Consider the following 13644-nt stretch of genomic DNA (forward strand, 5'->3'; position numbering starts at 1 on the left):
TATTAGATAAACATGTGTCAACATGCTCCTAAACACATCACAAATATAGGAGTTTACAATTACTTTTTGGGTCATTGGTTTTTTACTCTAATGTTGAGCATTTGGTAGATTGATAATAGAAATCTCAACTTTTAATGATGATAGAACGATGGCTCTTATCTCATATGAGGTATATTTCTTTTTGGTTGACTTTCTACTGGTAAGTATACCTAATTTACTATTTCAAAACAAAATTTATTACATTTTCTTTACAAATTGCAAAATACCTACATATTTTCTGCTAACAACTGATTTTTTATACCTTTCATGATATTTATCATCTTTCAAATTCATTATTGGAGATATAAAGAAAAAATGTTATGTCCTCCATTTTATGAACAAGATCCACTCAAAATATTTCAAATTACAAACTTTAGCATTGGAATCATGTAAAACAGGTTTGGAGTGTATGCTTTTAATTTTTATGAACAAGTTCCCATGAACGTGTTATAAGCTACATAATTATTTCTTTTGTTAACATATAAGTTGTCCAATTGGGTAAATATATTTGGGTGCATATTAAGAGACTAGTTGTGAGACTCATGTATTACATGGGTTAATTTAAAAAAAAATAAATATAAAGGTCGAAATATTTGAGAACTTTGAATTTATAAGAAAATAAGAAAAATAATGAATTATTATAATGAAAATATTTTTTATCTTTTAAATTTAAACAAATAATTTAAATAAATAAAAGAATATAATGGGCTTTAATTTTGGGAGTTTTGAAATTAAAATGTAAGTTCATTAATGAAATTGATATTAATTTATTACCACATTTATTGCAATGATTACATTAAAATTTTATTTAATAAAATAGAAAAACTAATAAAATGACATGTGGAAAAAAATTTAATTCAAAATAATCATAAAATGATAATTGGCAAATTGAATGAGAGTGTGAAAAGTAGCAAAAAAAACTTTTATTTGTTAGAGAGGATTCCAACAAACCGGCATGTTTTATGCTCTAAAGCTTCTATTTAGAAAGTGACGAAGGTTTTATTAATGTTGTATGTTGTACACCTAACAAATTTCAAATTTGGATATGATTATACTTTGTGCCCCTTTCAGGCTTTCACATTGTATGAACTAAAATATAAAACATTGTTATATATTGTTTACTTTTGAGATTCAATATGGGACCAATAATATATCTTCTTCAACATATCTTTGTTATGTTTCATTAAAGTGCTCTATTGAATCTTTCTTTTTATATTTTTTTTCGTATTAATCATATACATTATGCTTACAAGATTTGAAAAAAAAATAATAAATAAATAAAATAAATGATCAAAGCGGGACCAAGTGGCTAGATCCTGAATTTGTTGTTGTAAGTAAATATCCATTAGCGGATCCACCATAGAGTCTGAGATATCCTAGGAGTCCCCTAAAAATTTAGTACTATATATTTTTCAGAAAATTTTTTGTTTATATTACCTTTAAACCCAAAAAAAAAAAAATTTGGGATATCCTAAATTTTTTTTAGGTTTTTTCTAAATGGTAAATGCATATACAACCTAGTCCATGAAGTAGTCCAAATTTATTAAGCCCAATTTCAAGTGTCCAACACAAAATTAGTTTAATTTAATAATTAACACAAACTTTAGCCCAAAATGCAATAAAAATCGGAAATAAGAAATCAACCGACGATTCGACACTGACTCCCGACTTCGCTTCTGACTCTCCCCCTGCAATGCACGTTGTTGCTGCTACTGCCCTTCCTTCTTCTACCGATGATCGATCATCGACAATGGGTATTTTCCGGAAAAATCCCACGGTGGGCGGTGGTGGGTGATTATTGATCAAAGTGGTTCTATAATGAAGCAAGTAAGTAGAAGTTATGTGATTATTTTTTGGTTAATTGAAATTCGGTTTTTTGTCATTGTGTTGAAAAACAGAAATTACCAATTAGGATTGTTAAAGTAGAGACTTAGGGTTAATAATTAGTGATTATTTGTTGTTGAAACTTGAAATCGAGTTTATAGTTCATATATTTTGATAATTTGATTGTAGGTTGCTATTTGTTGTTCAAACATGAAATCAAGTTATAGGATTATTGTTGATTGTTGATATACTTTGATTGTAGGTTGCTATTTGTTGTTAAATTTTGAAACGTGAAATCACATTTATAGTTGATTGTTGAATGATATAATTTGATTGTAGGTTGCTATTAGCAAATTTTTCAAAAGACAATTAGATGTTGGAGACAACAATGGTGAAGGAACTTAAAAAAAATAGGGCTAATGAAAGTGCACAAGTTCCACAACCTAATCAACCTACGCCAAAACCATAAGAACCACAATCTAATGAACATACTCAAAAACCAAAAGTGTCACAATCTTTTGATTTGAATGATCTTCCTTCGGAACCAGGGGAGAGGCCAAAGATTACATCTTATAATCCTAATCAAAGTGATGAAATAAGGAGGGCATATTTGGTTAAAGGAATTTCTCAACCAAATAGGCATAATTTTGAATTTACCTTATTTGATAAGAAGCAACGACGTTTTGTTGTGGAATGGTTTATGGATTTTCCATGGTTAGAGTATAACATTAAAAAGAAGAAGGCATATTGTTTTTATTGCTACTTGTTTAGAGATATGGTAGGAGAACAATGTGGAAAAGATGCATTTATAACCGAAGGTTTTGACAATTGGAGTAAAAAAATCATTCTGGAAACATATGGGTAAGATTCAAAGTTCTCACCATAAGGCCGAAGAAAAGTGTCATTTGCTATTGAGAAAAAACCAATCTATTGGTGAAGTCTTGCATAAGCCACGAAACTTGATAAAAGTAATTATGAAATCCAATTATGTGCTACAATCTGTACTTGTAGATTTTTATTGAAAAATGAATTATCATTTCGTGGACATGATGACACGGAAAAAGTCTAATAATTCTTTGATTAGAAAAGATAATGAGCAGCTTTAAAGTTACTTTAGAAAATGCTCTAAAAATGAAAAGTTGACTTCTCCTACGATTCAAAAAGATATTGTCAATTGTTTTTCAAAAGAGATAATCAAGTTTATTTGTGATGAAATTGGTAAATATGTGTTCAGTATATTAGTTGATGAGTCTAGTGATGTTTCCAAAAAAGAACAAATGTCTATAGTTTTGAGATATGTTGATAGACTTGAGATTGTAAAGGAAAGATCTATTGGAGTTGTTCACGTGTTGCATACATCTTCTTTGACTCTTAAAGCTGTCATCGATATCGTATTTTTCAACAACAACTTGAGTATGGCTCAGGTGAGAAATCATAAAATATTTATTCCTTTAATACGATATTAAATTTATTTTTATTTCTTATCTTTTTTTTATTAATTTTTTCAAATATATAGGTGAGGGGGCAAGGTTATGAAGAGCAATTAATATACGTGGTGCATTCAACGGTTTGAAATCTTTGATTTTAAATGAAAACATATCCGCACATTATATACATTGTTTTGCACGCCAACTTCAATTAGTGGTTATGGTGGTTGCAAAGAAACATGATGATGTTGAAGAATTCTTTAAACAACTAGCTATGGTGGTTACTGTCGTTTGTGGGTCTTGTAAGAGATAATATATGATACGAGAGATGCAAAAAGAAAGAATGGCAGCTGAAATTGGTATTGGTGAAACTGAAACAGGAAGAGGGTTGAATCAAGAGATTTCTCTTGTTCAAGCCAGAGATACTAGATGAGGTTCACATTTTAGAACAATTGTAAGTTTGTTGAATTTGCTTGCAAAAGTTGTTGCGGTCCTTAAATATGTCAAAGAGGATGTGTCTACTTTATCTACCCGTAATCAAGCAAATGGTATTTTGTCATATTTCAAGACACTTGATTTCTTGTTTCTTTTATACTTTATGTTAGAAATTTTATGCCTCACAGATACCTTGTCAAATCATCTTAAAAAAAAGATCAAGATATTTTGGAAGCGGCTTCGTTAGTAAAAGGGACAAAGAAAACATTGCTAGTTTTTAGAAAATATGAGTTTCCACAAATTTGGAAGAAGGTATGTGTCTTTTGTGAAAAAACATAGTATTGGAATTGTGGACATGTCGGAATATTATGTTACCCCACGAAAGCATAGGACCAATAAGACTAATCAACATCATTTTTGAAGTTGTGATTTTTAACACGATTTTGGATATTCAAATTCAAGAATTTAGGGATAGATTTAGTGAAGTTGGAACGGAGTTGATAGAGAACAGGGCGACTTTAAGTCCTTGTGACTAATTTTCTAGTTTTGGTAAAGCAAAGTTGTTAAAGCTAAGCAAGATATACAAAAACGATTTTGACGATTCAGAAATGGCGCAACTTAATGAGCAACTTGATATCTATTATCACTCTTTGCTCCATGATGAGAGATTTTTCAACTTGAAGGGAATTGCAAACCTCTCTCGTTTGTTGGTGGAAACTGGAAAACACCTCTCTTTTCCATTGGTTTATAAATTATTAAAACGAACTTTGGTTTTGTCAGTCGCAACTGCAACCATTGAACGGTGTTTTTCTGCAATTAAGTTCTTGAAGACCGATTTGCGTAATAGAATAAGTGGCGATTTATGAATGGTGCTTTGATATGTAGTGTAGAAAAGGAAGCATCAGAGAATCATACGTCTGAAAATGTAATTACTCGTTTTCGTAAAATAAAAGAGCGAAAAGATGAACTTTAAAATGTAACTTTGTTATGAACTTTATATCTAATGAAATTGCGGTATTTATGTTTTTTCTTATTGTATATTACATAATTTTTTTTTCGGGATACCCCTTTACTAAAACCCTGAATCCGTCATTGTTACCAAAGGTTGTTTGATTGTTACAGTCAATTCTATATTTTGGAAGCACAAGGATCTAAAATCTGCTGCTCTTAGTATAGATGCAGGCAAATAACATTCACAAACATCAGAATCTACTATCTAGCCACTTTTAGTTCCATCTTTTGTAACAACTCCAATAGACAGTCACATTCAATTCCTACTCTATAATATAAGCAAGTACCGATTCCTCCGTACGTCTTCGTCGATAATTGATTATAACATAAAAAAACAAAACTTCAAGGGTCTTATTTTTTACTCAAACATGTCTAAGATTATAAAATAAATTCATGTCAATAAAAAGAAAATTAAAATTTTATTCTCCAACACGGTGGACTAAAATGGGATTATATTCGATCTTGTATTCTTGCTCTTTAATTTGTGCAAAAATATATAAATGTTCTTAATATTCTTATCATTATGCTCATGGCGTGCTTGTTTTATGCTCAAACGTTTATCTTTAGCAAATTTCTTTATTTGATCAATTACTCCAATTTATTGAACCTTGCATGTGTATATTGTTGACATCTAAAATCTCTTCCATCCCCCGATCAAAGACTGTTAGAAAGTTACCACGTTTACTAGTACTAGCTTTTGCAAATGCTTTTGTCTTGCCCCTTCATTTTTTCAATATCTACATGTAAATCAAGTTTTTTTTTCTTTTTTTAAATGACAAATTAACCTACTTTTAAATAGTAAATACCACATGTCTTTTATAGAGACTGAACCTTTGATCTCCCAATTGAAAAAATCCCTCCTTATAAAAAGCTTTTTATAATCACATAAGAAAAGGGTTGAGCAAAAACCGAACCACAAACCGAAAAACCGCAAAATAACCAAAAAACTGAAACCAAAAAACCAAAACCGAATATAAACCGATGGTACGGTTTTAAGCTTTAGAAAAACCGTAATTTTCGGTGCGGTGCAGTTCTATAATATCAAACTGCACCATAAAAACCGAAAAACCGCAATGTTTAATATATTAAATGAATATATATATATATATATATATATATATATATATATATATATATATATATTGTTAAATAATCTTCTTTTCTTCTCCACTCTGTATCCACTATCTGCTTTGCTAGTTTGCTTTAGGGTTGAGCATTTGTATCAATTGCATACCATTAACATTTTTCCTTTTGATTATGACAAACAAAATACAATTCAAATAGCACATCTTTATGTATAAACAATAATGATTGACCGAGTAACTCAATTTGAGATTATAAAATCACATCCTTTACAGGGCAACATATAATGCATGTCTCAAAATCCTAGTATCATAAATAACTATATATATTTCGACTGAAATTTACCAAATAACATAAAACTATTTCACATGCATATTAAATACATTTTTTATATCCATCCTCTTACAAGAATACAAAAGCCACTACAAGAAAAATCTTAAATAGCTACGGAAAGTTGCTACGGAATCAAAATCCGTAGCTATTCTACTATGGAATATGCTACGGAATAGATTGTCGCAGGGGCGGAACACAAGCGTTACAACAAGGGGGGCCGGAATCAAAACTTCATAATTAAATATATAAACAAATTTTATTTGGTTCAAATTTATGACATATCAAAAGTGTAAAAAAGAAAAACAATATAAATATGTTACATCATTTATCAAAGTGGAACGCGGCGATCTTTTGCATTTTTAAAGTCTTGTACAACTGTCTCTAAACTAATCTTTTCAGCAAGTTCTCGTTCGAAGTGCAAAACCAATGAGTCATTCAAAAACTCGTCTTCCATTTTATTCTGTAACTTTGTTTTAATGAGGTTCATTGCTGAAAATGACTTCTCCGTTGTAGCAGTAGAAACGGGAAGAGTAAGTACAAGACTAGCTACTCGATAAATAAGATGAAAGTTCATTATTCTTCTAGTCTTTATCAGCCATTGACACAATTTTGACACAGATGTCAATAGTTTATAATCTGCATGTTGAACGACATCAATCTCATAATGTTGAAGTTGTATCTTCAAAACTACTTTCTCTTGTTCATTGAAATCTTCAGGATAAAACTTCTCTACTAACTTAATTACATCACCACTTCGAAAGGGCTCATTAACACTTTTAGGATCTAAAGTTGTTGAAAGTCGAAGCAATTATGTTGATCTATCACTGAATCGATGATTTATTTCCATTAATTGACAATTAATTGCTTCATAAAATATATCCACTCGGTAATGATGTTCAAGTGTATGATCACTACCCTCGTTACGTGCTCGAGCCCCTCTACTAAAGTATGGAGAAGACATATCGGGGATATCAATGTTGCGCTCCTGACAAAATGACATAACAAGAGAGAGTAAACCATCCTATCTTTCATCTTTCATTTTTTGCAATAACAATTTGGTGGATGCAACTAGCCTCAATGCATTACAAATATCTTGAGATTGTCTTTGTAAAGCTTGACAAAGCAAATCAGTGATCTCCATTATTTCTTTCTCGAGATGAAGAACAAAAATGAACTCAAATGTAGTAATAGCCTCATATGCTGAATCTGCGTCGCCTTTGATTGAACCGGTTCCATCCTTAATAATTTTAAGTAAAACCTCACAAGTTGGACTAAACATTTTGATTAAGCTTGAAACTGATTTGAGGTGATAACTCCATCTAGTATCACCAGCTCGTTGTAATGTACCAATTTGATTAAGACCTCTACCTGTCTCTAACTCGTCAATAGAAATCTTATATGCAATTTCCTCAGCTTGTGCATCTCTAAGTTGGTTGGTACGCTTGGAGGAAGCACCAACAACATTGATAACAAAAGATAATCGAGTAAAAAACTTTTGTAATGCAACAACTCCTTGTGAAGCAGCCACTAATGCTAATTGTAATCGATGGGCAAAACAATGAACATAGTATGCATAAGGACAATCATTTGAAATCAATGCTTGCAAACCCTTGAAATTACCTCGCATATTGCTTGCACCATCATACCCTTGACCACGAATTGACTTTAGATCAAGATTGTTACGTGACAATACAGAATAAATTGCATTCTTAAGAGTTTTTGCTGTAGTGTTAGGTACATGAACAAGCCCAAAGAAACGCTCCATAATAAAGCCATCTTTATTTAAAATCTCAAAACAATTGACATTTGTTCTTTATTAGACTGATCGCGTGCTTCATCAACAAGTAAACAAAATTTTCCACCATTAATCTCCTCACAAATCATCTTCCTCACCTTAGTTGATATAAGGTTTAAAATCTCTTTTTGAATTGATGGTGATGTATATAATGCATGTTTAGGAGCAGTACGAAACAATTCTTCCAACTCTGTGTTAAAATCACCAAGTGCCTTCAATATTTCACGAAAATTTCCTTTGTTTATAGAATCTTGTCCTTCATCGTGGCCTCTATATGCAATTCCTTGAAAGGCACACAAACGGACTGTATAAATAGTAGCCTTCAATCTCAATCTATTATTTTTACGCTCTTCTTCTGTAAATGTCTCAAACACATTCCGTATATCTTGCGCCTCATTTAACAAATCATCACATGATTTTTGTGCAACATTGTGAAAAGATGTACACTCAGAGCCCATGTGCTGCAAAAAGGCACAACTTTTTCCACCAACTTTCTTCCAGTTCTGAAATCCATCTATAGTAAATGCTCGTTGGCCGTAGTGTCCCATTCCAGAAGGTTTGTTGAATAGAAAACACGGAAAACATAATGCAGCATCTAAGCTCTTCGAATATTCAAGCCAAGGAAATAACTTAAACCAAGAAACTTGAAAACTACGTTTATGTGTTTCAGGTCCAGATTTCGGATATACAGAAAGTGTTTGCTGAAAGGGACCAAGATTAATATATGCTCGCATAATAGTATCTCGTTGACTAACAGGATAATCATAAATTTGCTTACGCAAACCAGGATCTCGTTCTAATGTACTAAGATCAATTTCATTATTTTCAAGATGAGTTTTTTTGAAACGGTTCTCATGAACATTAGGCATGGGGGAATCTTCATCCAAAACAATCTTCGGCAGGTTTTCAGAATCTTGAGTAGAACTTGAGTATTTCCTTTTGAAAAATCCATCAATAGTAGATTGTTTTTTCATGTTGATATAAACTACACAATCAAATTTACTAACAATTAACAAATAACAATATAAAATATATACAAATAGAGTATTTTATTTTCAAAAAATAATATAAAATGCATATAATTTTAATTTGTTTCATATCATAATAACAAATATAAATACACACAAATATATGATAATACTATATATATATATATATATATATATATATATATATATATATATATGTTGGATTAGTGTCTAAGTCCATAACTATAATTGGTATGTACTTGACCCGACTCGGCATGGTCCATTTGGGTTGCATGGCATCGGAACATTTGGATAGACCGTTTATGAGGAAAAGACATTTTGTGACATATTAATATATTATAAGTTCTAATATATTAATATGAAATCATGTTATTTAATTAGTATTGATCAAGAATTAATTTGGACTTAATTTAGTGATCAAAAATAGACTAATTAAATATATGGGGATTGATTGTGTAAATCATTCATTCTTATATATGTGGGCTTATGATCCAAGATTCCTTTATGTTGGGTTTAACCCATGTGGTGATCCATGGATACTCCATGGAGGTTAAAACCCATGGAGCATAAGGAATGGGTAAAGTCATGAGTTACATGGTGTAACCCTAATAGCCACACTATATAAGAACCCCTTTAGTTCAAGAAATTGGCACTAGTGATACATATTTTGAGGGCTAGCCGATTTGAACATGTATGTCTTCTTCTCATGGTTATTCCAAGAGTTCATGATGTTGTGTGAACCATTTGAGGTGTCACACTTGGGGCACTAGGCTCTCAAGCTTCATGGAGTCAAGCAACAACAACAAGGTATGTATTATATCTATTTTAGTATCCTAGTATCAATGTTTTGGTATGCTATTTAGGATAATACCTTGGATAATCATATTTGCATGTATAATAGAGAAAACATAGATCCAAGGTATTTAGGATTGCATGTACACTTAGGAGTGTTAGAATGCTCAAAACCCATCAGTGGTATCAGAGCCTAGGCTTGTTTTCAATTATACTTGATGCAAATTGCTGAAAAATGCTGAAAGAGTCGAATTTCGGGCATTCTGGGCACTGGACTCGCCGAGTCCACTGATGAACTCGCCGAGTCCATGAAGAAAATCATCCTACTCGGCGAGTAGGTTGATACACTCGACGAGTAGAAGCCCCAGACAGCATATTTTCGAGGTTTTTGGCTAGAAATGGACTAGAAACATTACCCTAAGATGTTTTTGAACTTATAAACTTGTTTTTGATGTGGTAATGTTCATACTAATCCAATTTCAAAGATAATTGTCAATAGATTCATGTTTTGTATTAGTTTAGTAATTAGGCTAATTACATGAAAAAGTTTGATTTGAATTATCTTGATCTTATGAGTTGCTTAGATTAATAGAAAAGTTAATTGATTATGTGTTTTCAATCCATTTTAATCTAAGATTTGATTCTAAAATGTGTTTTTGTAACTTGTCCTCAAGTTATATGAAAAGTCACATTTAAGTTTCATAAAACTCATAAAAGTTGGCAATGGTTACAAAAATGAAGAGTCTTGTCCTCAAGTTATGGAGGTTCAAGAGTCACTTCATTAAGTGATAAAATGTGTAACCTTAATTAATTCCATAAATTACAAAAGAAAGAGAAGTTACATTCTTTTATTAGTTTAAAGTCTTCCATAACTTGTCCTCAAGTTATGGAACTTGAAGAGTTTTTTAATTAAAACTACTTTAAACACATAAGTTATGGAATTAATTAGTTTTGAATAGTTTCAAAACTTGCCCTCAACTTTTGGAATTTGAAAAGTTTTCACTTATGAATACTTTAATTCCAAGTTAGCCCTTAGAATTTTAAAAGTTAAAATTCAAACCCTTATACTATTATTATAATTTTAATTATATAGATATGTATAAGATAAAGCCAATCTTACCGTTAGTAGGCCTCATTCACGAAGCCGGTCTATAAGGGGGGTATAAGGTTACTGCCTATAAAATGGCAGTTTAATGGGTGTCCACTCTCACCCACCGCTTCCTTGACTGGTGGAGGGTCGTTAGCCGAACGGATAGGAAAGGACTATAATTCTCCCTTCATTAAAAGTATTAATGATAAATACTAAGTAACTAAACCTTTTATAAATACCCAATCTTAGTTACTTAGGAAAAAGTGAATAAGGTGCTAATCCATGAAATTACACTTTGCACTTTGTTTAAGTCGGTTAGTGGAGCGTGTGTGGTTAACCGGCACACTAACTCGTATTTAACAAGGTAGGCAAAGGGTAACTTGACTCTATTATAGATCGGTGGAGCGTGTGTGGTTAACCGGCACATCGATTAGGTGATAAAGTTAAGGGTACCAAGTCAATTTGCATGGTTATTCACACCTTGTTTGTGATCCTCGGCATCCCGGTCACAAACTTGAGAGGGCACAATCGAGATTCAAACATGCCATTGAAAGTTCAATGTATCTCAAAAGATCTAGGAGTTTCAAATCCAATTAAAACTTAATTATATTTCGTTTTTCATGGTGGAAATTGGTAAATCGTCATTTACCTACCTTCAACTATTTTATAACTTGGATTACGGCATCCCTCTTCCAGTTATAAATAGGTTGTTGGGTCCTAGCCTTAATATTTCATATTGGGTGTTATATTAAGGACTTTAAATCAACTCTCTTGAATATCTCCCAAAAGATGATCTTCCCAAATCTCTTGAAACAAGCTTTCCTAAATGAAGATGATGTCCCATGGAAATCATACTTCTTTCACCTCCTCCAATTATTCTCCCTAACCCACAAGTTCCTGAAAAGTTTAAGGCCACTCAAGCAAAGGTCTATATGTGATCACATCTTGGAGATGTCGTCAGATATTGACAAGCCGGGAGAGTTGGGTGTCAAAGTCTTGAGAAAGTTGGTGACTCAACTATTTTCTAAGTCACATAGTGAGTTCCTTTGGGACTCCTATGAAACAGACTATGACAAGACCCTTAATGATCTTATCTATTTGCTAAGATCAACTTCCTAAAACTTTATGGACATTGACAATGATGACATTGGATATCCAGTAAAGCTCTCTCTTCCCAATGGAAAGGGATCGACCATAGTCAACTCGGTTGACCAAATGGTAAAGAGAACGGCTAAGTCTGAGATAGTCCCATTATCAAGGGTCTATTGCCAAAGAAAGGGGCATTGGTTGCGAAGCTGCCAAATTTACCTAAGGATATTAAAGTCAATAAGTTTGACTCTACTTCGGGTAAAGTCCACTATCTAACTCTGCTAAGTTTCTATTCTGAGATTCTTGATACATGATGTGACTGGGTCACATGTTGATGTTTTAAGAATCAAAGAAAAAGTGAAGAAACTTAAAGAAAGAATATGCCGAATCTGATGGCATAGATGGATTTCTATCGCATAGTTTGAAGATCGGATTCTTGAGCTACTTCTTAAGAGTTATGATATATTGCTTAGGAATAAATAACAACAAAGTTTTCATGTGCTTTTGCATTGTAAGGATAGTTTTTCCGCAAAGTTTTAAAATAAAAGAAATTTTTTTTTTTTTTGATTTTATTTATTTTAAAATATCCTTACAATGGCATTTGTGAAAACTTTTGTTGCTTATATGATTCCATTAAGAGCAAGAGTGGAAATATGAATTTGATTCTTTCATTTGTGGTAGTGTCTAAATTTACCAAATAAGGAAAGATTCTCATCACCTAAGTTTCAGTTGGATAGAAACTTGGAATCATGCAAGTTGTATAGCATGATGAATAAGAACTTTCAAGCATTGGAAAAATTAAGACTAACTACTTGTTCACATGGATGTGTGAGTCAAGTAAAGGATCGAGTACACATTCTTGTGCACTGATCAAGCCCACCACAAATAATCGTTAAGACTATTCGTCATTATTTACTAAAATTCAGTAAATATGGTTATACTTACAAGCTTAAGTGTAATTCTGAGACATTGGAAAAGGTTTCAATGTATGGCAGAGCGAATAAGAAGAATCAACTTAGCAGAAAGATAAAAGTTTCTCAAATCTGAAAAGATGGGAGAGTACTTTAGTATCATGTTATATAATCATCTTAATGATTAAGAGACCTTATCACAATTCATCCTCTAAGTGCATTCTGGTAGCTAAGAAGAGGAGCTATGAATTGTTGAAGTGGTTAAATCAAGAAGATGATTTATACTTCGTTCCAAAAACAATTCTTAGAGTTATACTCTAAGATTGTAACTTGAGTGACATGTCTTAAAGAAGGTTTAAAACACTTGTCAAATGTAAGAGTAAAAGTTTTCTACTCTTGTACATTTGAAATTGGTAAGTTGTGATGTTTTGGATAAAACAAAGACCAACTAAGGCCAATTGTGTGAAGTGTTTGTCTTGATTAGAATCCACACTATCTCTTGAATATCTGACAAGAAAGTCTTATATGTCAAGAGGACAGTGGGAGTCTTAAAGTTCTTGAAAGTCTCAAGAACTAATCAAGAATAAAACCTGAAGTTCTTCACTAGCACACGACTTGAGGTTTATAACCTATCGTGTCGACATGTCTGTGCCTATTCAAGTTGGCTTTGCATAGGAGTTCTGAGAGTTCTCAATTGGTTGCACAGCTACTTGGAAGCAATGGCAGGCCCTTGAGCTGCCAAATGGCAAGAATTTAAGATTGCACAAGTTTAATCCATATAAGTGTGGATTTGTCAGTAACCTTGTCTTGTGATTATGGTTTTGAC

The 13644-nt window shown here is 32.1% G+C and overlaps 5 protein-coding genes across 5 annotated transcripts; 2 read left to right on the forward strand and 3 right to left on the reverse strand.

Annotated features, from left to right (window-relative positions):
* Positions 1-148: 148 nt before the first annotated feature.
* On the forward strand, positions 149-3436 carry LOC145111501 (uncharacterized). Its single transcript, XM_079047766.1, has 5 exons — positions 149-199; positions 2203-2254; positions 2412-2724; positions 3098-3287; positions 3380-3436. The coding sequence occupies exons 1-5, from the start codon at positions 149-151 to the stop codon at positions 3434-3436; spliced, it is 663 nt and encodes a 220-aa protein (XP_078903892.1).
* A 74-nt stretch (positions 3437-3510) lies between these two features.
* On the forward strand, positions 3511-4591 carry LOC145111502 (uncharacterized). Its single transcript, XM_079047767.1, has 2 exons — positions 3511-3592; positions 4281-4591. The coding sequence occupies exons 1-2, from the start codon at positions 3511-3513 to the stop codon at positions 4589-4591; spliced, it is 393 nt and encodes a 130-aa protein (XP_078903893.1).
* Positions 4592-6480: 1889 nt separating this feature from the next.
* Positions 6481-7113, reverse strand: LOC145111503 (uncharacterized). The gene is made up of 2 exons (XM_079047769.1): positions 7008-7113; positions 6481-6935 (listed from the first exon to the last, which is right to left on the reverse strand). Exons 1-2 carry the CDS (start codon positions 7111-7113, stop codon positions 6481-6483), a joined length of 561 nt encoding a protein of 186 aa, XP_078903895.1.
* Positions 7114-7173: 60 nt separating this feature from the next.
* On the reverse strand, positions 7174-7917 carry LOC145111504 (uncharacterized). The gene has a single exon (XM_079047770.1). The coding sequence runs from the start codon at positions 7915-7917 to the stop codon at positions 7174-7176; it is 744 nt and encodes a 247-aa protein (XP_078903896.1).
* Positions 7918-7934: 17 nt separating this feature from the next.
* On the reverse strand, positions 7935-8921 carry LOC145111505 (uncharacterized). The gene has a single exon (XM_079047771.1). It carries the CDS (start codon positions 8919-8921, stop codon positions 7935-7937), a length of 987 nt encoding a protein of 328 aa, XP_078903897.1.
* Between the last annotated feature and the right edge of the window lie 4723 nt (positions 8922-13644).

The sequence above is a fragment of the Lactuca virosa genome, chromosome 5, assembly GCF_052849685.1.
Source record: "Lactuca virosa cultivar CGN04683 chromosome 5, Lactuca_virosa_CGN04683_v6, whole genome shotgun sequence".
NCBI classification, from domain to species: domain Eukaryota; kingdom Viridiplantae; phylum Streptophyta; class Magnoliopsida; order Asterales; family Asteraceae; genus Lactuca; species Lactuca virosa.